General features: G+C 45.6%; 1 protein-coding gene across 2 annotated transcripts in view; it reads right to left on the bottom strand.

The window, feature by feature from the left end:
- Positions 1–27,364, bottom strand: part of LOC137564139 (dihydropyrimidinase-related protein 3) — a 261,025-nt gene that overhangs the window by 37,774 nt on the left and 195,887 nt on the right. For both annotated transcript variants that reach the window (XM_068277573.1, XM_068277574.1), the window contains exons 3-7: positions 21,782–21,966; positions 19,221–19,385; positions 9,283–9,344; positions 8,923–9,003; positions 3,479–3,547 (exon numbers count right to left, since the gene is read on the bottom strand). In XM_068277573.1, coding sequence (XP_068133674.1) covers positions 3,479–3,547; positions 8,923–9,003; positions 9,283–9,344; positions 19,221–19,385; positions 21,782–21,966 — 562 coding nt within the window. The remainder of the gene's footprint in view (positions 1–3,478; positions 3,548–8,922; positions 9,004–9,282; positions 9,345–19,220; positions 19,386–21,781; positions 21,967–27,364) is intronic.

Raw genomic sequence — 27,364 nt, 5'->3', positions numbered from 1 at the left:
TCAAGGTAAGAGCTCTGTATTCAATTACATGACATCACTTCCTGGGTGGGGCTTCTTGTTATACAAGGGCACTTTATCAGTCATTTGATAGTACACTTCTTGAGGGGCATTAGTCCCAAACATGTAGTGTGCCATCCTGCTAATAAAGTGTTTTCTGCAGTTTCCTGTTGGCGGGTGGCATAGTTGGCAACCCTTGCATGTATCATATCAGATCCTAGTAAGAACTGCCTGAAAGTTAGTGACATGGAGGTAATGCAATTAGATTTGCAAATGTGCACCTGCGAATGGACTTATAAGCGCTATTCTGGATTTACTACAGATGGTCTTAACTGTAGATGTGGGGACAACTACAAAATCTCATTCTGATATGACCCATGCTGTACACTGTCTTACATAATAGGTGTAAAACTTAAAAAATAAAAAAAAATCCTAGCTGGGTTTGCAAGATAGCGCTAAATTCTCTAACCTTGGAATTCTGTAATAAATCACACACTCTTCTAAAGATACCACCAGATATTAAGTGCAAATATTCAAGTGGCACGTGTAAATGTTTGTATAAAAGTCCAGTTTTACATTCTGCTGCACATAACAGACTACAGCAGTAACATCAATTAGCAATACAGGTGTTCCTCGTGGCCTGCTGTGAATACAATCTTCCATATTAAGTGCAGCTGGTATGCATCGTTACATAAATAATATCATTTATGGAGCGGTTTCCTATCAGTGCCATGTAGCAAGTCCATCACATTAGCTGTGCTACATTGTGTGCTTTTATGGTTTGTGTCTGTGAACGCAGCCCAGGATAATAGCCCTGTGCATCTCTCTCTCTCTCATTACATCACAGCCAGAAAAGACTTCAGGCTTAAGATATTCAGTTCCTGGCAAATGTACATCCAAATGGTTGAGTAAGAAACACAAGCGTTTCCTGTCAGCCGAATACCCTGGGCATTATGCTGTTCTGCTACGCATGCACATCTTCTCCTGATTACATGGAACTTCCTCTCCCATTACTAAAATAATCATTACACTGCAGTTGGCACAGGCTCAAGCATTGGCGTAGTCCTACAAGTATTCTCTGTTTTATGATCTAAGTGGAATTTCTGTGCTATGTGTGCGCTTGTGTGTTTAATAGTTCACATTTGTCATGGTCACCTGTGGACTTTAATGAGCAAGCCATTATTTTCTGGATGTTTACATTCACGTGGATTTGTATACATTGCTGCATCCCCTTCACTTTATGCTTAATGGAAAGCCTGTCTTTTAAGTTTTACCGTTTGGTCTGCATTGTTTAAGAAACCAGAAAGAATGATGTTTTAGTGCTGCAAATTAGGTTTTTAGGAAATGGTTAATCAGCAGTGGACATAAACATGGTCCACACACAGGAAGCAACTTACATTGTTTGCCCATTATGATGGCAGGGAATGGCACGGAATATTTGTACATTAAACCTTTTTTCGTAGATTCGTATGGAGCACCAAAACTTTAGGACTGTTTTATTTTATTTCTGTCATATTTGGGTAAAGAAGCGTTTTTATATACCGGTACTTCCTGTCTAGGTAATTATTTTATTATTAAATATTTATATAGCACCAACATCTTATGCAGCGCTGTACAGTATATATATATATATATATATATATATATATATATATTCTTGTCACTAACTGTCCCTCTAGGAGCTCACAATCTAATCCCTACCATTGTAATATGTCTATATTATGTAGTGTATGTATTGTAGTCTAGGGCCAATTTAGGGGGGAGCCAATTAACTTATCTGTAGGTTTTTGGAATGTGGTATGTTTTTGGAATGTGGGAGGAAAACAGAGTGCCCGGAGGAAACCCACACAGACACGGGGAGAACATACAAACTCCTTGCAGATAGTGCCCTGGCTGGGCTTCAAACCAGGGACCCAGCACTGCAAGAACAGAGCGCTAACCACTACGCCACCGTGCTGCCCATTGGTAATTGCAGGAAGTCCTTAAACGACAACTGGTAGTGTTTAAAAGGAAATAAATATGACGGCCTCCATATACCTCTCACTATAGTCCTTTAAAAGGAACCCGGGGTGAGAGGGATATGGAGGCTGCCATATGTATTTCCTTTGAAGCAATACCAGTTGCCTGGCAGTCCTCCTGATCCTCTGCCTCTAATACTTTTAGCCATAGGCCATGAACAAGCATGCAGCAGATCAGGTACTTGACTCAGCGGACTCAGGTTTTACTGGATTAGCCATATGCTTGTTCCAGGGTTTTGACACTACTTATGCCAGAAGATCAACAGGTCTGCCAGGTAACTGGCATTGTTTACAACAAAATATATATGGCCACCTCCATATCCCTCTCACCTCGAGTTCCCTTTAAGGTAGCCTTGCTTTAAGGTAGCAATACTGAGAACAGTAAAAACACATTTTAGTACAAGGTGGTGAAGGACTATAACTTCGATCGGGTGCCAGTTTAGCTTTTACTGTCTACCTAGGTGACATCAGCAGGGCTACATCAGCAAGAAGTGAGGGGAGTCATTCATCTGGGACAAAAGTAGCTATAAAGATCTGTCTTTAGGCATAGTATTTAAAAGTAAAATAAAGTTTTGGCTTTAGCTTCACTTTCACTGGTTCTAAAGAAACAAGTTTTCTAAATGAAACTATTTTTTTTAGGGGAAAATCAGCAAACCATTGAAATCAGGTACTTATCTGGCATATCTTTCTGCATATTTGTAGCAGCGTTTGAACTTGTACCATGTGGTCAGGGCTGGGGAGTCAGTACAAAAACATCCAACTCCAACTCCTCAGTTTATGAAACCACCGACTCCGACTCCAGGTACTCAAAATTGCTCCGACTCCCAAACTCCGACTCACAGCCCTGCATGTGGTGGTATGGGTATGTAAGAGGGCATTGCAAGGATTCCAGGATACCCAATGGTCAAAGGATTATCCAGAGTGGGGGAAATGTTGCAGCATTCAAAGAACAGAGAGCAGAAGTGCATATATGCTACTGATCTCACTCTGTAGTGAGTGTCATTCAAAGAGGTCTAAATGAAGGTTTACGGAGTATAAACAGTATTACAAGCAAGTGACCTCTGCATAGCTATGGCCATAGGGTGCAACAAAAATATGCAGATAGCCACTCAACAACGAATGTATGGTGCAGGTGCTCCATGTGCTGTAGATGCAGCAGTCACGTGTTATAGGCTGTAGGTGCAACAGGCACATCTTGTGCTGTAGATGCAGAATGAATGCCACAGGCTGTAGGTGCAGCAGCTACGCATTCCCCGACCCTGGAACAAGTACTCAGGCCTACCAATATCCCTGAATTGTGTCAGAACTGAAAGTTCAGAGCTCTGAGCCAAAGTCTGCATATAAAACACTCTAGGACACAGACTTTGAAAAGGACCTGTATATCTTTCCATGTCTCTGTATATGCAGGGGAGAAAATGTATGAATGGTTTATGCTGGGGCTTCATTTCTATCACTGCACTTACCTCTTCTGGACGGCTCAAAACATGGCCCTCTGGTCCGGTTATGCCCATCTCCAGCATTCTTTGTTGCTCCTAAAAAGGAAAACAAATGAAAGGCATCTCTTAATAAAATATGCGTCATATTAAAACATGATATGGAGAGCAGGGAAATAAAGTAAGCATTTTCCAGGGGAGAAAAATGCCTCACTATGGAAAAATATCTTGGGCCAAGGTCACATGGATATTTTTAAAGCTACTAGACATGTATGTGTTAATGCCACTTCAAAAGCAGCCCATGTTATTCCACAAACCAGGTCAAACACAGGCAGTATAGAGCATAGGGTGGAGGGTGGTTATTAGGCATACATGGCATCTGGGGGCAGAGGGCTTTTTGGTGCAGGGTGAGCCGAATGACTATTCACCCTGCTGCCGCGCAAATTCGGGGAGGTGTTAAATACCATTTCCCCCCCAAGTCGTAGAAACTCAGAGGGAGAAGTAATGTGGGGTCTGAATTACCACCACATGGGGTTAAAGTTAGGGTAAGATTAAGAATTAGTAGAAGGAGGATTCTGTGATAGAGTAGGGTTAGGTTAGGCCATAGTAAAATATAGGTAAAGATCACCAATATTTTACTATTAGAGTTAAGTAGTAGAATATCTGTAATTTGACCGATATTCTAATAGTGGCTACAACCTGTAGCATACCAGTAGTTTTATCGATATACTAATAGCGGCTACCTCTGGCGCCTTTTATAAAAAAAAAAAAAAGAACTCTCGAACATCAGCTACAACCAGCAAGCATTTATAAACTGAATCAGCCTTATCGGCTACATCTGGCACCCTTTTTTCCAGGTACCTTTTTACATGTACTTTGTTCATGTCAAAGCTGCCTAAACTTACATAAAACTGGAATAAAATTTGTTGCAACTCAGGATTTTTACCAGTAGCTTCTACTTGACAATCGTTAACAGTCAGCATGAAAGCTATGCCTTTAAAACGATTGTTACGGGAATCCTTATCTAACCTGGGCTGCTCTCACTATATGACTAAGTAATAGTTACTTAGGTTTCTAAGTAGATTGGTGAAAGTGATTATACTGGTTAATTTTCTGCCTTAAACATCTTTCTAAAATAAATACTCCAGATCTGTATCCTAGCAGATAGGCATGATGTTCTAAGACACCAGTCCTAATGTCTGCAGAAGACATTTCGCCCCTTTCCCCCAGGGCTCAGCAGGATTCTAGCTTACTGACTTCATCATCTGTCTTCTGCATTCTTGACCTTGTAATAACATTTTGTATCAATTAAAAAGAAGACATGACTGCGAGCCAACAAGTGCAAAGCAGAGGTTTGGAAACGATTCTGGTTACGTTTCCACTAATGCAGAGACAATGCAGCCAAAATTCTCTCATGTCTTCTCTTTAGCCGCTGGTGATGGAACTGAATGAAGTGTCTATTGCTGAACTTTCAAAAGCTCAAACAGTACAAAAACATACTGTCTAGCCCTTGTACAGAACATCGCTGCACCTGCACTGAGCACATCTATGGATTATAGCTTGGTTGACTGGCCTCATACGCCAACGCACTATAACTGTTGCCCATATGGATCATTCAGACTTGATCCCTAGGGCAACAGTTCTAGGCACGAGCTCAGAGAAATGTGGCCATTGGCTAAAGTCAAACAATGTGTACAGTTCCTGTGTGAAGTAGAGGAGGGAAAAAGGTGTGGCAAACGATGGAGTGGCTAAAAAGGGGGAACAGTGCAATCAGGAGTTTCTTTTATTTAAAATATCAGGCATGCCAGATTTTTAATGCGGAACCAAACTCTTGTACAGCACCCAATGAAAAGTTTTTATTCCACATATAGTTGCTATAGAAATTCACTGCTCTGTGTTTCTCTGTTTATTTACCAAGATCAAAGTGTCCAACTTGTTCTTAAAGAGGAACTCCAGTGAAAATAATGTAGTAAAAAGAATGCTTCATTTTTTACCATAATTATGTATAAATGATTTAGTCAGTGTTTGCTCATTGTAAAATCTTTCCTCTCCCCGATTTACATTCTGACATTTATTACATGGTGACATTTTTACTGTGGGCAGGTTATGTAGCTGCTCCTAGCTGTTTTGGCTGTTAGAGACAGCTGTAAACAGCTAATTCCTGTCTGTGAACATTGTTACATTGTGGCAGTTTGCCCAGAGTACCGCTGTACTCAGAGCTTCTTGTGGGAGGGGTTTCAGCACAAAATCAGTCATACAGCGCCCCCTGATGGTCTGTTTGTGAAAATCATTATATTTCTCATGTAAAAGGGGGTATCAGCTACTGATTGGGATAAAGTTCAATTCTAGGTTGGAGTTTCTCTTTAAATCTAATCTAAACTTCAGTTTTGTTAGGATTTCCATAAATTGTAATGAAGAAGGTGTATTTTTTTCCCATACAGGTTATGATGCTCTAGCTAACCTTTTTATGCAGAGAAGAAATTCTGAGTTTCATTCCACTTTAAGCCACCTCAGGTGACACCTATACACCAACTAGATTACGCCCACTAGGAGTTCAGTCTAACGTGTATATGTTACGGCCAGAACCCGAAGTTTGGCCACTTTGCGTTCTGGCCGGCCACTTCGGGTTCTGGCCGGTCAATGTGCGAACTGGCCGCAGCGGTGCGGCCAATGTTAGAAATGAAATGATTGCAGTAAAGATGAATGTATGTTCTGGCCGTCTCGCTGCGGCCAAATGTGTCAAAAGTGCGTTCATTTAATGAAATTAAGCCGGCGGCAATGTAACAAATGAAGCCGCCGGCTTTCTCTCCTCCCCCCTGCCTCTCTCTCTCTCTCCTGGCATCCGGCGGGGACATGCGTGTCCCCCCAGAGTCGTTCGTAGCAGCAGGGAATCTTGCTGTTCGTTTCTGCAGAGCGGGTGCTGGCAGAAGAAATGTCTGCAGCCTCCCTGCTCTGCTGCCCTGGCGTGACAAACGAATCTCGGGGACACGCGTGTCCCCGCCGGCTGCCCGAGAGAGAGAGAGAGCGAGAGAGAGAGAGAGGCAGGGGGGAGTAGAGAAAGCCGGTGGCTTCATCTGCTACATTGCCGCCGGCTTAATTTCATTAAATGAACGCACTTTTGACACATTTGGCCGCAGCGAGACGGCCAGAACATACATTAATCTTTACTGCAATCATTTCATTTCTAACATTGGCCGCACCGCCGCGGCCAGTTCGCACATTGACCGGCCAGAACCCGAAGTGGCCGGCCAGAACGCAAAGTGGCCAAACTTCGGGTTCTGGCCGTAACATATACAAGACTTTACAATACACCAGTTAGCTAAAAGGTGAAAACTGCAGAAGTGGGCTGAATAGCAGTGATTATGCCATATGCAGAAGCCATATCACCGAAAAAAAGTTAACTGTAAACCTCTTTATCTCTCAAGATTCCTCAAGGGAGGTGCACAGATAACTGATATCAAGTGGAGTATTGCCCAGAGCAACCTATCAAAATTAATTTATTGAACAAAAGCTATCCTGACAGGTTGCTCTTTAAAGAGACTGAAGCGAGAATAAATCTCGCTTCAGAGCTTATATTCAGCAGGGGCATGTGTGCCCCTGCTAAAACGCCGCTATCCCGCGGCTAAACGGGGGTCCCTTACCTCCCAAATCCCCTCGTGGAGTCCCGGGGATCTCTTCCTGGTGAGGCAGGGCTAATGGCCGCAGCCCTGCATCTATGCGCGTCTATCAGCGCGAATCTCCGCCTCTCCCCATGCCCCTCTCAGTCTTCCTTCGCTTAGAGGGAGGGGGAGAGGCGGCGATGTGCCGCTGATGGATGGCGCTGAGAGGCAGGGCTGCAGCCGTTAGCCCTGCCTCAACAGAAGGAAAATCTACGACCAAGTTGGTCGTTGATTTTGCAGGGGGGGATTTGGGAGGTAAGGGACCCCCGTTTAGCCGCGGGATAACGGCATTTTAGCAGGGGCACGCATGCCCCTGCTGAATATAAGCTCTGAAGCGAGATTTATTCTCGCTTCAGTGTCTTTTTAAAATGGCTTTAGGTTGCATTGCAGGTTTTCTTTATTTCTGCTTATAGTTTGTGCATGTAGTGTGAAGCCTGTTATTCTTAGTATCCAATGAGTAGGTAGAGATGCATGATTAAAGTGGAAATCTGGTGTAGAAATATAACTCACACTATCACCACAGGCAACAGAAGTTATAACTGAGTAGCAGCAAAAAAAATGTCTAAAACCAGACCACTTGTGCCGTAAAATCCAGGTTTTGATGGTTAGCCATGTCCCCTTTCTGAAAAACTGCCATGGCAGTGTTCTGCCTTCTGTCATCTATGGGTGGAAGGTGCCTCACAGTGTGGCCTGGGAAGTACTCTGCTTCTACCTGTGCCACTGAGCCAGACTATCTAAGAGAGGCATTTTAGTAAGGAGGCTTTCTGATCCCTTACAGCCCATTACACACTCCCAGGCGTTCAGGTTCACCATGAGCTTGCTGGGCAATATGTAACTCTGGGTGTTTCAAGTCCTACCCCAAAGAGTCACGTTAATCCATGCCATGCACTGTTCAACCCATGCCATGCGCAGGACAAGAAATTCTCGTACTGCGTATGCGGCGGCTGGATCGTAAACGAGGATGCCAGAGGCCAGGGCTGTGCAGGCGCAGTGGCAAGTGACAGGCTCAGTCGCCAAAACCGAAACTGAGCCGCAGTGGGGGACCGGAGGATCATTTTCTCCCGATGCGGGAACAGGGCAGCTGCAGGGCGGGGGGTTGGGGTTGGACTGGTTGAAGCATTAGCTAAGTGAAACTCTTTTTTTAAGGTTTGCTTTTGCTTTAGATTCCCTTTAAAGTATCTTAATATTGTGCTTTTATGAACAACACTATAAACAAATTATTTATTCCAACCCCTATTTCAGATACAGCTATCTTGCTCCCACAATGTTCATTTTAGTCTATGCCTATAGTTATAGTAAACTAACTGTAATGGGTGGTGGATTACTGGATCAGAGCATAATTTTAAGTATAAAACATTGACACTGGAACATCCTGTCAAGTTTAGAAAGTCATAACTGCAATGCAAAGGTAAAGTTATATGCATAATTCATGTGAAAATAGGCTTCTGTAGCACTGATCTATGGTTGTATCAATTGTTGATATGAATGCGCAGTCACATTACAAACAATAACATAGGAACAGCAGAATAACCAGGTTAATAACATTAAGGCTCCCTGCACACTGCAAATCCGTTTTGCAATTGCAATTCAGTTTCAGATTCCGATTTGTAATTCCGATGTTCCCTGAATGCAATCAACAGAAAAACGGAGGAAAAGACGCAGCATGCGGTAATGATTAAAAATTGGAATCAGATGTAAAAACCGATTAGGAATCGGAATCGCATGCAGAGTGCAGGGAGCCTTACTGTGATAAAATTATTTATATTATACAGCAATCTTTATAAATATGATGCCGCACAAGCCACTATAGATTACCTGGGCGATGATGTCTCCATTTTCAGCATGGACCTGAGCAATCGCCCCGAGCCCTCCCAGGAAACTGAAAATCTCATAGAGCTGAAAGAAACAATAAACGCCAATATTAGCATGTCAGCCTTGAAAACACAGCATGCTTCTAACAAATGGCTGGACCCTTGGCTCTTATATGACAGCTGTGACGCTCTTGTGTGAATAAATGATGTTTCACAGATACAGCACCGGTCTGTATGAAAACTTGTGCACACAGAGCAATCAGACCATGGCCTTGCTCCCAGCACACACACACCCAATAAGAGGAATAAGTTTACTGTGTTTGGAGTTCAGCCCAGATGTGGAAGAAATATTAAGATAATTTACCTCAGTGTTGGACATCTGATACAAGTCTTTATAGGCCATGTAAACCATGAAAGAGTTAACACCTGAGGAGAAAAGAAAAAATGGAAATTCAGTGACAGAATTTTCCTGTGTTCTGAAGCAGGGACATGTGATAATTATGACACTCTTGTGGAATGAGAGGAGTTGGCCAGAGACATTAAACATGTAGGGAAGTGTCTTGCTTGGCATCATGACTGAACGCTGCTCTTTAGCGAAACCATGCTAAAGAAGCACAGCTGAGGGAAGACAGATAAACCACACTTAATATTCCAGTAGACATGAATAAATAAACGCAGTGAAACATCCTCTTTAAAAGCCAGTTTAAAATAACACATTTATGACAGACCATAGAAGTCATTTTTGCCTCCTTAGCGACAAGTGTTATAGGCTTGGAAATAGGAATCCTGGGCATCATGACAAGAGAAAACACAGGTTCATTCACCCAGGGCAGACTGCGCCAGCGGGAAGCAGGAGGTAGTTTACCCTATTATTACAGACTTGGCACGCGCCATCAGGATGGTTCAGCCCAAGAACTGCAAATGAAAAAAAATCTAAATGCTGCAATGTCTAGACCTCTAATCCTGAACATATAACTGCAGAAGCTGTGCCTGGAAAACCAAGTGTCTCAGGGCACATTTACTCCAGGCACTCGTTGCTCTTATTTTCTGCTTAAAATAGGGCCACAGAAACATTACTTCCTGTACCACTTACTGGTGTCATCTGAGGTGTAACTAAAATGGTTGCGGCATTGAACATTGCAATAGGGATCCTAACCGGATGTACAATATGTAGCGTTATGTTCCATCGCTTCCTGAAACTGCTGACATTAAAATAGGACTTATGAACTGCAGTTTTCTTATTGTATCATTTGGTCCCACTGTACAGAAAATCTATTATCAGTGTCGCTTCCTCAAGAGCAGTGCTTGACAATCCATTCTCTCCTGCCCTCTCCTCTGCCCTAGAGAACATCCCCACCCTACCAATTCACACTGGAAGGATCTCTGAATGGAAAGTCTCATCTCTGTCTGTACAAAGTTAAGTAACATACTGATGTTAAGGACACCAGTCAATGGCCTCAATTCACTAAGCTTATCTCCTGTCTTTAATAACTCTTCTAGAGTTGTTACCATGGTGATAAGGCATGTAGTATTCAGGAAACATTTTACCTCAGGCAAGCCTAAAGTTAACTCTTCTGTCTTTAAATTAACTCTCCAATCCTTAAAATAACTCCAGAGTTAAAAACAGGCTGTTAATTAACTGCATGTGAAAATAACTACAGAGGAGGTAAATTAACTACAGGAGAGGTAACTTAAGGAATGAAGAGGTAAGATAACTCTCTCACGTGTGGAGGTAAGTTTTCTCTTGCTTTATTATCTCTAGCCATTGGCCTCAATTCACTAAGATCATGCTAGAGATAATAAGGCAAGAGAAAACTTACCTCCACACGTGAGAGAGTTATCTTACCTCTTCATTCCTTAAGTTACCTCTCCTGTAGTTAATTTACCTCCTCTGTAGTTAATTTACCTCCTCTGTAGTTATTTTACCTCCTCTGTAGTTAATTTACCTCCCCTGTAGTTAATTTACCTCCTCTGTAGTTAATTTATCTCCTCTGTAGTTATTTTCACACGCAGTTAATTAACAGCCTGTCTTTAACTCTGGAGTTATTTTAAGGATTGGAGAGTTAATTTAAAGACAGAAGAGTTAACTTTAGGCTTGCCTGAGGTAAAATGTTTCCTGAATACGACATGCCTTATCACCATGGTAACAACTCTAGAAGAGTTATTAAAGACAGGATATAATTTTAGTGAATTGAGGCCAATGTGTGTATAAGGGGGTTTGACACTTAAAAGGTCCCTGTTTTTCACCAGGCTCCCCTCCAGTGCATTGTTCTGCCCTGTTTCATGGATCCGACTGGGGTTGGGTGAATGGAAGCCGAAGGAGCAGTGCATGCTCTGTCCCACTCCATGCTTCCTGGTTGTCTGCACCCAGCTGTGTGCAGCAGTGTTTTGTGTATGCTCACTGCTCACTTGTGTAGGAAGCATGGAGTAGGACACAGCATGGGCCGCTCCTTGTGCTTACATTTGAGTGGCTCCAGTCAGAGCCTGGACAACGGACGGGAGCATGGCCAAACAGGGAGACCTGCAATTCTCAGGCCCCCCAAATACCCACTAACATATTTACTTTAACATTGGGGGGTCAGTTCAAGTATGCTTTAAGAGCTCTGTTACACAAAGTGGTTTGTAGAGAAAGTATAAAAGTAAAAGATTGTAGATAAAATATAAAAGTAATGGTTGATTTGGCAAATTAGTTGAAATATAGGACAGTGTCCATTTCAGCATGTAAACTGCCCACCTTAAAGACTGCTAATCAGAAAACCTTGGTGTCCACCCAAGTCCAGTTTGGATTGGCTAAAGCTTATTTACCTGACTGTATTTTAAGGCCCGTACCCACTACACTATTTGTCCGATGATTTTTACGACATGCTTTTATTGAGCGACAATCGTTTCCGCAATCTCGTGATGTGGGTACAGGTGCACAATTACACCAATGATGTTTGGCGACATGCACCAATAACGACCATCACAGTGGATTGGATGTTCAGGATTCCTGACGATTCCGCATACCATCAAAGTAAGACTGAGCTTTGCTCTGTTTGACATTGCATAACAGCGATCATTTATTATTGTTTTAGGTTTTATCATTGTACAGCCATGCCCCTTGGCAGATAACCATGCAGCCCAAAACATGGAGATGGAAAAGGAAAGCTTGAGCAGAAAGGCAACTTCCTCAGAATTGCAGCAGGAACTACAAAAGTGTTCGGCCGACTATAATCCAACTCTGCAAATCACTGAACAGGAAGGAGCAAATGTTGGGAAACACCATTATCCAGACTAGGTTATCAATGTTCAGACATAAGTTCAGGTGATGAGACTATTATGTGAATATTATTTTACATTTGAAAGGCTTTCAATGACTTACATATGCAAAGTTTTAAAGACTTCAGTTTACAGGATGTCAAATTATAAATGTCAAAATAACATGGTTAAAAAGCAGTGTAATAACTTGCAGTATGTTTCTCACAATGTTCTAAGACTATTTAATTAAATTTACAACAAAACTTTCTTTGAATGGAAGCCAAAATACTTATTTAGTTCGTGAAGTCATAAAATTGTTTTGAAATCAGAAGGAGAACTCAGTTGTCCAGTGTAGTTGTTAACAACCATGTGACAATGATTCATCCATAGATTTCTAGAGTACCGGTATCTACTGTGAAGCAACTAGTACAACGTAGTCGGCCAGGCTCGTTTCCAGACAGTGCGGACAGTGCGACTGCCCTGAGCACTGGGCGGAGTGGCAGCTGGGGGGCGCACAGCAGCGGGAGAGAGCAGGCAGGCATATCGCTACAGCTCTCCGCGTTGCACGCTTCTTCAATCTGCTTCTTCCCAGGCATCTGTTGCGTTGGTAACCGCACCCCTTGTGAGGACATAACCACGTCATCACAGAGGGCGCTGTTACTAACGTCGCGACGGATGCCTAGGAGGAAGGTGACTGAAGAAGCGAGCCCCACGGAACGTGAGTTGTAGCACTATGCCAGCCCGCTTTCCCCCGCCGCTGCCTAGCAACCTGTACTGGAAGCACATGCCTGGCTATACTGGGAGATCTTATGCCTGGCTATACTGTGAGCACCTACGCCTGGCTATACTGTGAGCACCTATGACTGGCTATACTGGGAGCACCTATGCCTGGCTATACTGGGAGCACCTATGCCTGGCTATACTGGGAGCACCTATGCCTGGCTATACTGAGAGCACCTATGCCTGGCTATACTGGGAGCACCTATGCCTGGCTATACTGGGAGCACCTATGCCTGGCTATACTGGGAGCTCCTATGCCTGGCTATACTGGGAGCTCCTATGCCTGGCTATACTGGGAGATCTTATGCCTGGCTATACTATGAGCACCTATGCCTGGCTATACTGGGAGTACCTGCCTGGCTATACTGGGAGTACCTATGCCTGGCTATACTGGGAGCACCTATGCCTGGCTATATTGGGAGCTCCTATGCCTGGCTATACTGGGAGCTTCTTTGCCTGGCTATACTGGGAGATCTTATGCCTGGCTATACTGTGAGCACCTATGCCTGGCTATACTGGGAGTACCTGCCTGGCTATACTGGGAGTACCTATGCCTGGCTATACTGGGAGCACCTATGCCTGGCTATACTGGGAGAACCTATGCCTGGCTATACTGGGAGCTCCTATGCCTGGCAATGCTGAGAGCACCTATGCCTGCCTGTACTGGAAGCACCTATGCCTGGCTATACTGGGAGCACCTATTCCTGGCTATACTGGGAGCACCTATTCCTGGCTATACTGGGAGCACCTATGCCTGGCTATACTGGGAGCACCTATGCCTGGCTATACTGGGAGCACCTATGCCTGGCTATACTGGGAGCACCTATGCCTGGCTATACTGGGAGCACCTATGCCTGGCTATACTGGGAGCACCTATGCCTGGGTATACTGGGAGCACCTATGCCTGGCTATGCTGGGAGCACCTATGCCTGGCTATGCTGGGAGCACCTATGCCTGGCTATGCTGGGAGCACCTATGCCTGGCTATACTGGGAGCACCTACGCCTGGCTATACTGGGAGCACCTACGCCTGGCTATACTGGAAGCACCTGCCTGGCTATACTGGGAGCACCTGCCTGGCTATACTGGGAGCACCTGCCTGGCTATACTGGGAGCACCTATGCCTGGCTATACTGGGAGCACCTATGCCTGGCTATACTGGGAGCACCTATGCCTGGCTATACTGAGAGCTCCTATGCCTGGCTATACTGGGAGCACCTACCTGGCAATACTGGGAGCACCTATGCCTGGCTATACTGGGAGCACCTATGCCTGGCTATACTGGGAGATCTTATGCCTGGCTATACTGTGAGCACCTATGCCTGGCTATACTGGGAGTACCTGCCTGGCTATACTGGGAGTACCTATGCCTGGCTATACTGGGAGCACCTATGCCTGGCTATACTGGGAGAACCTATGCCTGGCTATACTGGGAGCTCCTATGCCTGGCAATGCTGAGAGCACCTATGCCTGCCTGTACTGGAAGCACCTATGCCTGGCTATACTGGGAGCACCTATTCCTGGCTATACTGGGAGCACCTATTCCTGGCTATACTGGGAGCACCTATGCCTGGCTATACTGGGAGCACCTATGCCTGGCTATACTGGGAGCACCTATGCCTGGCTATACTGGGAGCACCTATGCCTGGCTATACTGGGAGCACCTATGCCTGGCTATGCTGGGAGCACCTATGCCTGGCTATGCTGGGAGCACCTATGCCTGGCTATGCTGGGAGCACCTACGCCTGGCTATACTGGGAGCACCTATGCCTGGCTATACTGGGAGCACCTATGCCTGGCTATACTGGGAGCACCTATGCCTGGCTATACTGGGAGCACCTATGCCTGGCTATACTGGGAGCACCTGCGCCTGGCTATACTGGGAGCACCTATGCCTGGCTATACTGGGAGCACCTATTCCTGGCTATACTGGGAGCACCGATTCCTGGCTATACTGGGAGCACCTATGCCTGGCTATACTGGGAGCACCTATGCCTGGCTATACTGGGAGCACCTATGCCTGGCTATACTGGGAGCACCTATGCCTGGCTATACTGGGAGCACCTATGCCTGGCTATACTGGGAGCACCTATGCCTGGCTATACTGGGAGCACCTATGCCTGGCTATACTGGGAGCACCTATGCCTGGCTATACTGGGAGCTCCTATGCCTGGCTATACTGGGAGCTCCTATGCCTGGCTACATTGGGAGCTCCTATGCCTGGCTATGCTGGGAGCACCTATGCCTGGCTATGCTGGGAGCACCTATGCCTGGCTATGCTGGGAGCACCTATGCCTGGCTATGCTGGGAGCACCTATGCCTGGCTATGCTGGGAGCACCTATGCCTGGCTATGCTGGGAGCACCTATGCCTGGCTATGCTGAGAGCACCTATGCCTGGCTATACTGGGAGCACCTATGCCTGGCTATACTGGGAGCACCTGAGTGGCTATACTGGGAGCACCTGCCTGGCTATACTGGGAGCACCTGCCTGGCTATACTGGGAGCACCTGCCTGGCTATACTGGGAGCACCTGCCTGGCTATACTGGGAGCACCTGCCTGGCTATACTGGGAGCACCTGCCTGGCTAAACTGGGAGTACCTGCCTGGCTATACTGGGAGCACCCATGCCTGGCTATACTGGGAGCACCTATGCCTGGCTATACTGGGAGCACCTATTCCTGGCTATACTGGGAGCACCTATGCCTGGCTATACTGGGAGCACCTATGCCTGGCTATACTGGGAGCACCTATGCCTGGCTATACTGGGAGCACCTATGCCTGGCTATACTGGGAGCACCTATGCCTGGCTATACTGGGAGCACCTATGCCTGGCTATACTGGGAGCACCTATGCCTGGCTATGCTGGGAGCACCTATGCCTGGCTATGCTGGGAGCACCTATGCCTGGCTATGCTGGGAGCACCTATGCCTGGCTATACTGGGAGCACCTACGCCTGGCTATACTGGGAGCACCTACGCCTGGCTATACTGGGAGCACCTGCCTGGCTATACTGGGAGCACCTGCCTGGCTATACTGGGAGCACCTGCCTGGCTATACTGGGAGCACCTATGCCTGGCTATACTGGGAGCACCTATGCCTGGCTATACTGGGAGCACCTATGCCTGGCTATACTGGGAGCACCTATGCCTGGCTATACTGAGAGCTCCTATGCCTGGCTATACTGGGAGCACCTACCTGGCAATACTGGGAGCACCTATGCCTGGCTATACTGGGAGCACCTATGCCTGGCTATACTGGGAGCTCCTATGCCTGGCTATGCTGGGAGATCTTATGCCTGGCTATACTGTGAGCACCTATGCCTGGCTATACTGGGAGCACCTATTCCTGGCTATACTGGGAGCACCTATTCCTGGCTATACTGGGAGCACCTATGCCTGGCTATACAGGGAGCACCTATGCCTGGCTATACTGGGAGCACCTATGCCTGGCTATGCTGGGAGCACCTATGCCTGGCTATGCTGGGAGCTCCTATGCCTGGCTATGCTGGGAGCACCTATGCCTGGCTATGCTGGGAGCACCTGTGCCTGGCTATGCTGGGAGCACCTGTGCCTGGCTATGCTGGGAGCACCTGTGCCTGGCTATCCTGGGAGCACCTGTGCCTGGCTATACTGGGAGCACCTACGCCTGGCTATACTGGGAGCACCTGCCTGGCTATACTGGGAGCACCTGCCTGGCTATACTGGGAGCACCTATGCCTGGCTATACTGGGAGCACCTATGCCTGGCTATACTGGGAGCACCTATGCCTGGCTATACTGGGAGCTCCTATGCCTGGCTATACTGGGAGCTCCTATGCCTGGCTATACTGGGAGCACCTATGCCTGGCTATACTGGGAGCACCTATGCCTGGCTATACTGGGAGCACCTATGCCTGGCTATACTGGGAGCACCTATGCCTGGCTATACTGGGAGCACCTATGCCTGGCTATACTGGGAGCACCTATGCCTGGCTATACTGGGAGCACCTGCGCCTGGCTATACTGGGAGCACCTATGCCTGGCTATACTGGGAGCACCTATTCCTGGCTATACTGGGAGCACCGATTCCTGGCTATACTGGGAGCACCTATGCCTGGCTATACTGGGAGCACCTATGCCTGGCTATACTGGGAGCACCTATGCCTGGCTATACTGGGAGCACCTATGCCTGGCTATACTGGGAGCACCTATGCCTGGCTATACTGGGAGCACCTATGCCTGGCTATACTGGGAGCTCCTATGCCTGGCTATATTGGGAGCTCCTATGCCTGGCTATGCTGGGAGCACCTATGCCTGGCTATGCTGGGAGCACCTATGCCTGGCTATGCTGGGAGCACCTATGCCTGGCTATGCTGGGAGCACCTATGCCTGGCTATGCTGGGAGCACCTATGCCTGGCTATGCTGGGAGCACCTATGCCTGGCTATGCTGAGAGCACCTATGCCTGGCTATACTGGGAGCACCTATGCCTGGCTATACTGGGAGCACCTGAGTGGCTATACTGGGAGCACCTGCCTGGCTATACTGGGAGCACCTGCCTGGCTATACTGGGAGCACCTGCCTGGCTATACTGGGAGCACCTGCCTGGCTATACTGGGAGCACCTGCCTGGCTATACTGGGAGCACCTGCCTGGCTATACTGGGAGCACCTGCCTGGCTATACTGGGAGCACCTGCCTGGCTAAACTGGGAGCACCTGCCTGGCTAAACTGGGAGCACCTGCCTGGCTAAACTGGGAGTACCTGCCTGGCTATACTGGGAGCACCCATGTCTGGCTATACTGGGTGCACCTATGCTTAGCTACCTATACTGGGGCACCTATACCTGGCTAACTGATAGTGTGGACACATATACCTGGCCAACCTATACTGCAGGCATCTACACCTGGGTCCGTGGGGGGAAGGGGGAGATATTTACACCCACGCCCTGGCTGCAATTTAGCCTAGAAACTGCCCTGCCTAAGGCCTGTGTCAGATAGGCAACTTCCTGCTCAGCAGGGAAATCACATGTGAGGAGAAGGAACAGCATGTACTATAACTGCCAGTACAGCATCCCTACCAATGGAGAGATGCGCAGCTCTCTGAAATTCAACATCACTTGAGCAACAACACAGTTGTACTTTTCTCTCATGATAGTGATGCTATGCTAGCTAACTTCCTGTTCATTCTCACAACTCCCTGCTGACAATTTTGTCTTATAAGCTCTTAATTCACTAGGTTCACACATAACTTGTGCAGTGCCATAGACAGTGACAGTGCATACTTTGTCACCTCCACATAAAACAGAACAACCGTGCAGACATATCCGTTGCATGTTATTATAACCTGTCCATGTTCTGTACAGTATCCATAACAATTGTGCAGGTTGGAACCTTGTGTTTAATTTTCGGATATGTTTCAAGCAGACATGTTTGAATGGGTTCCATTAATAACATTGAATCCATTCATGTGTTTGGAAAACTGTACTTTTTATTCCTGTGTGGAGTCTAGCCTAAATTGGAATTAAATTCAGGATTCAAGATTTTTCTCAATCATTGCAAGCACTCCCACTACACTTCTGGTCTGCAGCTTCCAGCTGATCCAGTTAGCCAACTAACTATAGAATCCCAAAAGGTATCCATACATCTAGCGATTTTGGCAGCCGCTCGACCAATAGACAGATCTCTCTCTGATCGAATCTGATCAGTGAGACATCTGTTGGCCGCCACAAACAGCAGGCAGATTCCCAACACATTTTAGCATGAAATCTTTCAGCAATTGGCCTTGTGACTTTGCCTCTGGCCACTGCCCCCCTTATGTACATGTACCCTCGGTGCCCCTGCGTTAATACTTTACCTGTTCGGTGCTGCCAATGTGTTTGGACTCCTCTTCTGTGTTCACGCCCCATGTGGTTGCCAACATATTGCACGTGGGGTGCATGTGTGACTGCACACGGCAACTTCCTGGGTTGCAAATCCGGGGGGGGGGGGGGGGATCATGTACATGGGGGGAGGGGGTACAGCGGCCACTGTTTGACTCTAATTGAACTACTGACCATGCTCGAGATTCTGCTACCCTACTGTGGAAATGCCTATAGCCTGTTGCTATGAATGAGTTTGTACAGAGTAAAGCAGCCCTTGTTTAGCCTCCTTATGGGCATGCATGCAGCAGTTCTGAGAGAGAAAGAGAGCTATTTGCAAACGTATTACAGTTAGCCAACTATTCATGCTGTTTGCAGGGGTTTGAGGGTCTTAAAATTATACTTGAGCATTGCATGTATACTAAAGAAAAACAATTACACAGCACATCACCTTTTTGCTTGATGAGTGTTTCTACTTCTTGCCTCACGCTATCATTCCAGTGCGTGATGTCCACATGCAGGGAGTAGTCACAGCAGGCCTTCCCATCAGCCCACTCTCTCCACTTCTCAAAGGCTTCAGACAAGCTGCAGTCTGGCTCTGGGATCACATGGTCAACTGCAAAAAAAGGACAACGTTGTCTTAGCTTGAACATTTACGTGTTTTAAAAGTTATTTCTTTACATACACAGTTGCACATGATACTGCACTTCGATACTGGTAAGAATGCTGGACAAACTGTCTCTGTGATATGGATATTAGTCGGATCTGGACAACTATGTCTGGGTGGGATGAGGAAATCATCTCATGTCTGGTGACAATCTCACCATTGCAGAAACAACCTCTCATTCCTGGAAGGACGAGCCAATCATTCTGCTTCTCTCCAGATGCTATGCTGGCACAAAGGTCATCTCTATACTCAACAAAATGCATGGGTGTTAACATAGCAATCATTTTACAGGAACAGCACTTTAAATGGCAGATCTTCTGATAATTTCATGCCTATAGGTTACCTAATAATCACAGACATGATAGCAATGATTTGCTTGGAGCAGTTCATTCATCATGGCACCTAGAACACTGGATACCAACATTGAAGACTACATATAGTTATAGTATCTACCAGCACTGTTTCAGGCTCCTGCCACACTTGTCGCAAAGCACAGCACTTGCGTTTCTATTACAATTGGTTATACTGCTTCAGATGTTTTAAATAATATAATAAAACTATTAGAAAGCAAAGAAAGAGCAAAACTGTTCAGAGACTATAGATTTACAGGGGTTGGACAAAATAATGGAAACACCTTGAAAATCAACAAAATATATTTTAATATAGTGTAGGTCCACCTTTTGCAGCAATTAAAGCCTCAATTCTCCAAGGTATTGATTCATACAAATTGTGAATTGTTTCCAAAAGAATTTTAGCCCATTCTTCAGTTCTTTTAGAGACTATGGCGGCGGAAATCGACTTCTTACTTGAATCTCTAATAACGACCATAAATGCTCAATAATGTTGAGGTCTGGGGATTGTGGTGGCCTGATGAGTTGCTCAACTTCATTAGAATGTTCCTCGTGCCATTCTTTAACAATTCTAGCTGTATGGATTAGGGCATTATCATCTTGAAAGATGGCATTCCCCTCCGGAAACAGTTCTTGAACCATAGGATGAACTTGGTCGCCCAAAATTCCTAAATAGTCTCAGCTGTTAAAGGGACTCCGAGCAGTGCAGAAACTATGGAAAGATGCATATCATTTTAAAGCTCTCTTTCTCCTCTTTCCGATGATATATAAAACGCTGCCCTACGCCTTTTAGTTTTCGCTATTTTTGCGATTGAAATTGCCGCGCCCGCGATTTCAATCGCGAAAATAAAGAAAACTAAAAGGCGTAGGGCAACGATTTAGGTGTCGCCAGAAAGAGGAGAAAGAGAGCTTTAAAATGATATCCATCTTTCCATAGTTACATCGTATTACACAGGCCGACTTTTTCTGCTGAATGGAGCTGCTGACACTGGGGAAAGTGTCGTCCTGTGTAATACAAGTAACTATCGAAAGATGGATATCATTTTAAAGCTCTCTTTCTCCTCTTTCTGGCGACACCTAAATCGTTGCCCTACGCCTTTTAGTTTTCTTTATTTTCGCGATTGAAATCGCGGGCGCGGCAATTTCAATCGCAAAAATAGCGAAAACTAAAAGGCGTAGGGCAGCGTTTTATATATCATCGGAAAGAGGAGAAAGAGAGCTTTAAAATGATATGCATCTTTCCATAGTTTCTGCACTGCTCGGAGTCCCTTTAATTCTTCCATGAAGGGAAATCATTGGCCCGGCGGATTTCCAAGAAATAGCACCCCAGATCATCACAGAACCCTACACCATGTTTTACGGTTGGGAGAAGGCAGTCTGGATGAAATGCTTCTTTCGGCTGTCTCCAAACGTACACTCGGCCGGAGGTCAGAAATAAGGTAAACGATGATTCGTCAGAGAAAGTCAAAGTTTTACACTGCTCGAGGGACCAATTCTGGTGGTTTCTACACCACTCTAAAAGCTTTGAAACATTTGTCTTTGAGAGCAGAGGTTTTCTAATTGCAGTTCTTCTGTGGAATCCAGATTTGTGCAGCTACCGACTAACAGTTTTTGTGGAAACTGGGTTCTGTAGGTGTTCATTCAGCTCTGCAGTGATTTTAGGAGTCGTGGTCTTGCAAGCTTTTCTAACAATTCAATTTAGAGTCCGAGGGTCACTGTGCATGTGCAGGTTAAAGCATTGAGAATTCTCCCTGTTCTAGGCACAGTGCTCACAACATAATCAAGATAGCATCTCACAACCAGGCAAAAAAAAAAAAATGCTAAAAGATTACAGTTCAGTAAATTACAAGATCCACTGGTGTTTGACAGTATGCAGTACCTATTAAATACTTTAGATTGTATTGATGAAAAATATGGATATAAATGAATAAAGGTATAACATGGTCCCCACATCAAATAGTCATGCAAGATCTATACCGACCCACAGATACTCACTTATCATGGTGGTCCCCCCAGCGAGAGCAGCTTTAGTGCCTTGAAAGAAATCGTCCACCGTAGTCATCCCTCTATATGGCATCTGTAAGTGAGTGTTCGTATCAATGCCTCCAGGGATCACCATCTTCCCATTCGCTTCAATGGTTTTCACACCGCCAGGAACAATCAGGTTGTCTCCAATTTGCCTGGGTACACATAGTTAGGAGGGCTGTTAGTGTTGAACAATAAAAGGAGACATGAAATAACATGAGTTATAATTAAACTTATAGCACACCTGAAGTGAGAGGGATAAGGAGACGGATATATTTATTTCCTTTTAATCAATGCATATTGCCTGGTTGCCCTGCTGATCTTCTGTCTTATACTCTTAGCCACAGACCAGAAAAGCATGCAAATCCTATATTTCTGACTGAAGCATGATTGTTTCAGGTGTGTGATTCAGACATTACTGATGCCAGAAAGATCAGCAGGGTGCCAGGCAACTGGCATTGTCAAATATTAAATAAATATAGCAGCCTCCATATCCATCTCACTTCAGGTACCCTTTAACCCAGTGCTTATGAACACCTCCATCTCTGGTGTCACAGGGCTCTGCCTTGGCCCTGTACACAGTTTTAAATTATGAAACTAATTCCAATAAACGACAGCCCCATGCTTCTATATCAGGCATGGGCAAACTTGGCCCTCCAGCTGTTAAGGAACTACAAATCCCACAATGCATTTGCCTTTATAAGTAATGACTGTGGCTGTCAGACTCCTGCAATGCATTGTGGGACTTGTAGTTCCTCAACAGCTGGAGGGCCAAGTTTGCCCATGCCTGTTCTATATAAACAGCATTCAGCATATGCTTCTTTATCTTCCATTTTAAAATACTTCTAAGATGTCATAATTTCTAGGCGTCCAAGATGGAACACAGGTGTTTACAAAAAAGCATTTTGTTTCACATGCAGCTGTGTGAGCAGAAGTGGGGGAACGAGAAATATGAGAACGAGAGATTTGCCTTCGCTCATCTTTTCACAATAAATGGTGCTGCTCCCACAACTACACAAAAAAAGGGCAAAACTGTTTAGAAAAGTACACCTGCATGTGAGCCTGTAACCTGGGCTGAAGCCAGAATGAACAGCTGTCAACTCAGACTGCATCAAGTAGAAGCAATAAAGATGAGAAATGTTTGAATACTGAGAGAGATGAATTATGCCAATTAAAGAGGAACTTTAACTTAGGTTTGAACTTCATCCCAACCTGTAGCTGATACTCTCTTACCTACGATAAATCTTCACCTTTTCTCCAATAGTCAGGGATGTCTGTGTGGCTGATATTGTGGTGAAACTCCTCCCACAGTGTGATGTCAGGGCCATGGTCCTAAGAGCTTCTATTATCAGTGAACTTCGCTGCATTGTGGGAAATGACAGCTGTCTCCAACTGCCAAGCAAGCAGTATGTCCCTCTGTGCATGCGTGGGTGTGTGTGTATATCAAAGGGTACAACACTAGTCATTCTGTTGATACTCGATTGGATTTCTGCTGGAAAGCAGATTAAGGCCTCTTTTCCACAGATGCCTGAACTGCTCGTTTGTCTAGCAGTTCAGCGGTCCGTCTGACACCCATGACTGACATTCCAGTACAATTTAAATGCAGCCGAACGACAGTGGTTATAACACCATGTGTGTCAAGCTCTCACACGCAGGGGCATTGAAATGCAGTGAAAAAACTTCTCATGTCGCGTCTGAGCACAGGAATGCAACTCCAGGGGGGCCGATTGTCCCCCACCCGTGCCAAGCACTAGCAAGCACACGGCCGGTGGACGTAAGCAGCTGACAATGAAATCACTGCCTGTCAGATGCTCGTGGAAAAGAGGCCTCACATTGTTAGTGGGCATGTTTATAAATAACTAGTGACCTTAGCCCGTTTAAAAATGGGCTCTAGGTCTGTCATCGCTGCCACATGCGCGCACCCGCAACCGCTGTGCGTGCATGTACCCACCAGCCGCGTGCGCGCGCGAGCGCACACACACACACCCGTCCGCCACGTGCGCACACACACCCACCCGGTCCCCTTGCCCATCCTGCTCCTGTCCCAGGCTGCCCCTGCAGCACATGCGCAGTACCGCAAACGCAGGGACAGGACACACAGGGACAGGACGCAGAGACACGGGGGTTTTATTATATAGGATAGCAATTGGTAAGCTGTTTTTTTTTCATGTCTGCCAGCAATAAAGATGATCACACCCAGGCTCTCTGTAGATCAAACAGCATGAACGATTCACACGGTGAGTATGAATCATCTCTTGATCTATCTTCTACAACAATCCATGATTGGCCGGCACACCGTTGCTAATAATCAAAAATGCTTTTATTCCATTAAAAAATGCACAATATGACAATTGTTTTGGGGCCGCGGAGGGTCCCCTTCATCAGATACAGTGCAGATACAGGCCGCTGCCCCGAAACAATTGTCATATTGTGCATTTTTTAATGGAATAAAAGCATTTTTTATTATTAGCAACGGTGTGCCGGCCAATCATGGATTGTTGTACTGGATGGATGTAGCTTTTTGCATCTAGGCTGTGCACCCACATCTACACGGTAAGGTGTGCCTCTCCAGAACCTTGATATTGCAATTGATCTATCTTCTATTGCTACCCTCTCATAGCTTTGCGATGTATTGATTTATTGCATGGTTGCATGTGCCTACAACTTAACTGTTGCCCAATTTGGTTATCCCTAGCTGGGCCGGGAAATGACCAGAATGTCCATAGTTACCATATAGTACAAGACCTACCACATATTGTGCTATTCTACTATTGAATTAGAAATCAGTATAGACACTGCCTCAGAATCTGGTTCATGTAAATGTAAAATTATGTTAAGCAACGCATGCAAAAACTGTTCTGTTTATCGGTACATAATGAAAGAAAAGCAGCAAAAATAAATAAAATGATGGAGCTGTATGCATAAAGCAGAAACCCACTGAAATCTGAGGCATGTTTCTGAAACCAAATGAGCTCAGCAATCACAACCCCTGGGGTTTCTCTGCTGCGGATGTGAAATTCTTTTCCAACCAGCTCCAGCTTTGTAGAGTTCGGGATGTGCAGATGTGTAAGCTGTCCTTGGCTGTCAGTGGATGATCTTCACTCACATCCTACAGCTCTGGCTACTAATACAAGGCTAGAATGGGAAAGTGCCATGCTTGCCAGATTATGAATCTTAACCCTTTCCAATCCATTTTCACGATCGACCACCCCAGCACACAGTTTTTTCCGGTGGGCAAAAGGGGAGGTAGGTGTTCGTAGCTGAAAATGCTGCTGCAGCAGGTTTCCAAGAAGTCTCTACCTCATAGTTACTGGAGTTGAAATAGGAGTTCAACCAGAAAATAAAGTACACCAGCCTACACCCTCACATATCCCTGTTGATCTAGAGGAAGTCAAAAAACCCTTACAAGGCATGGTCCAATTAGCCCCAAAAGGGAAAAAAATCCTTCCCGACTCCAGATGGCAATCAGATAAAATCCCTGGATCAACACCACTGGGAATTACCTAGTACTTATTGCTATGGATGTCTTTCAACACAAGTAAAGCATCTAAGCCCCCTTAAATGCAGATATAGGATTTGCCATAACTACTTCCTGTGGCAATACATTCCACATTTTAAATCATTCTAACTGTAAAGAACCCTTTCCTAAATAAATGGCTAAATGTTTTTTTCCTCCATGCACATACTGCATCCACTAGTCCTTTGTAAAAGCCTAGGGGCAAAAAGCTAATCCGCCAAGCTTTTATATTGCCCTCTGATGTATTTATCAGGGCTGTGGAGTCGTTACAAAAATCCACCAACTCAGACTCCTCAGTTTAGGATTCCACCGACTCCGACTCCTCTAATTTGCATATTAAAATATTTATTCCCTTTAGTCATAGACTAAAACTAGTCCTTGGTAAGAGTACTTGTAAAAGGTACAGACCGGAACAAAGAACATCTATCAGGCTCTAGGCAATCTAACTGTGGGTACATGTAAGAGTGATGTGTGCAGGTACTCTGCAGGGGAATGAGGGGATTCTTCCTCTATTACACATTCTTCGTGCACAATCTGAACATGGATCAGACCCTAGACAATGTGACTGTGGATACATGTAAGAGTGACGTGCAGGTACTCTGCAGGAGAATGAGGCGATTCTTCTTCTATTACACAGTCTTCATGCACAATCTGAACCAGGTTTATGGGTGATAGACAGCACCTCTGTGTTGAATGTGCACAACATTCTCAGTGGATTCCCTGCAGCTCTGTGGGGAGTGCACATGTAGAGTATAGTACTACTGTGTAACAAAGTACATCTCAAACAGATGAAATTCAAGTTTTATACACAGGGGCATCTCTAGCCATTTTGTCACTCCAGGCGAGAAATCCTGTGGCGACCCCCCCCCCCCGTGATTGCCCCCAGTCCCATACCCCCCACCCGTGTCGTATATGCCAGTAATCACGTGGAGCGCCGGTGCGAAAATGCAGCAAGGACACTCTGTGAACAGTGTGACAGGAAAAGTACAGGCATCAGGGGGGCACAATACATTTTGAGGGACAACGGCCGGGGTTTCCGTCTTGTCTATAATTCGTGGTTATCGCACTCCATGATTATCGCACCTGACAACCACATTGGTCCAAGATTTCCCAGCATCTCAGATTGATACATTCAACCAATTTCCACCCCAAATTTTTTATCCGATTTGCTAATACCAAAAAGGTTGGTCGATCGGCTGTCAAGTCAACAGAAGTATGGCCACTGTAATTCCCTCAAGGCCAATCCCCCAACGCCCCCCCCCCCCCCCCCACATACACCTACCTATGTCCTCCCCTTCACCACCATCTCTACTAATCTCTTTTTTCACTACCTTATAGTGTGTCTGATCCCTTATGCAGAGAGATAATGAGGAGAGAAAAGCTGAAAGAGAGGGAAGATATTTGCCTCACCAGGATTGCACTTTTATTTAGCTTTCCTGTATGACAAGAAGACACAGACACCCAGCACTAGGGAAAGAGGGAAACAAAGGTGAATGAAGGAGGCTGGCGCACACCAAGAGTGCTTCAGAGCGCTTTTCAAATTTACAGCGATTTGAAAGGTGCTGGGCTAATGTTACCCTATGAGGGTGTTCCCACAGCAGTGTTGTGATTTTTTTAGCAGGTAGCATTTATTGAAGCGATTTTTTCAAAAATCGCTTCACAAAGTAGCTTTCGCAAATTGCTAGCGATTGCTATTGCGATTTTGTCGTGCACTAGCCCAGAGATAGGAGGAGTGGAGTGAGATTGAGAATAGCCTGAGATGGAGCAGAGAGCTTATCTGTAGTGCAGTCCCACATTACACAGAGACTAGTTGCCGGCAATAGGACTGCTGTCCCTGCCAGTCTCCCACACAAGTCAGAAAGCAGCCCTCCTGGAGTCTAGGGACTGTCAAAACTTTTCAACCTGTTTAACACCTTATCTGCACTTGCAGTCATTTTAACAATGGGGAGAGACCAGACAGATTTTTTCCCATGGACCCTCCTCTGCATTATGCTGTGTATATTTACCAGCTTGCCTGCCCTCTAATTGCACTTTTA

Source organism: Hyperolius riggenbachi, chromosome 3, assembly GCF_040937935.1.
Source record: "Hyperolius riggenbachi isolate aHypRig1 chromosome 3, aHypRig1.pri, whole genome shotgun sequence".
Lineage (NCBI taxonomy): Eukaryota > Metazoa > Chordata > Amphibia > Anura > Hyperoliidae > Hyperolius > Hyperolius riggenbachi.
This window is presented reverse-complemented; position numbering and strand designations above follow the sequence as displayed.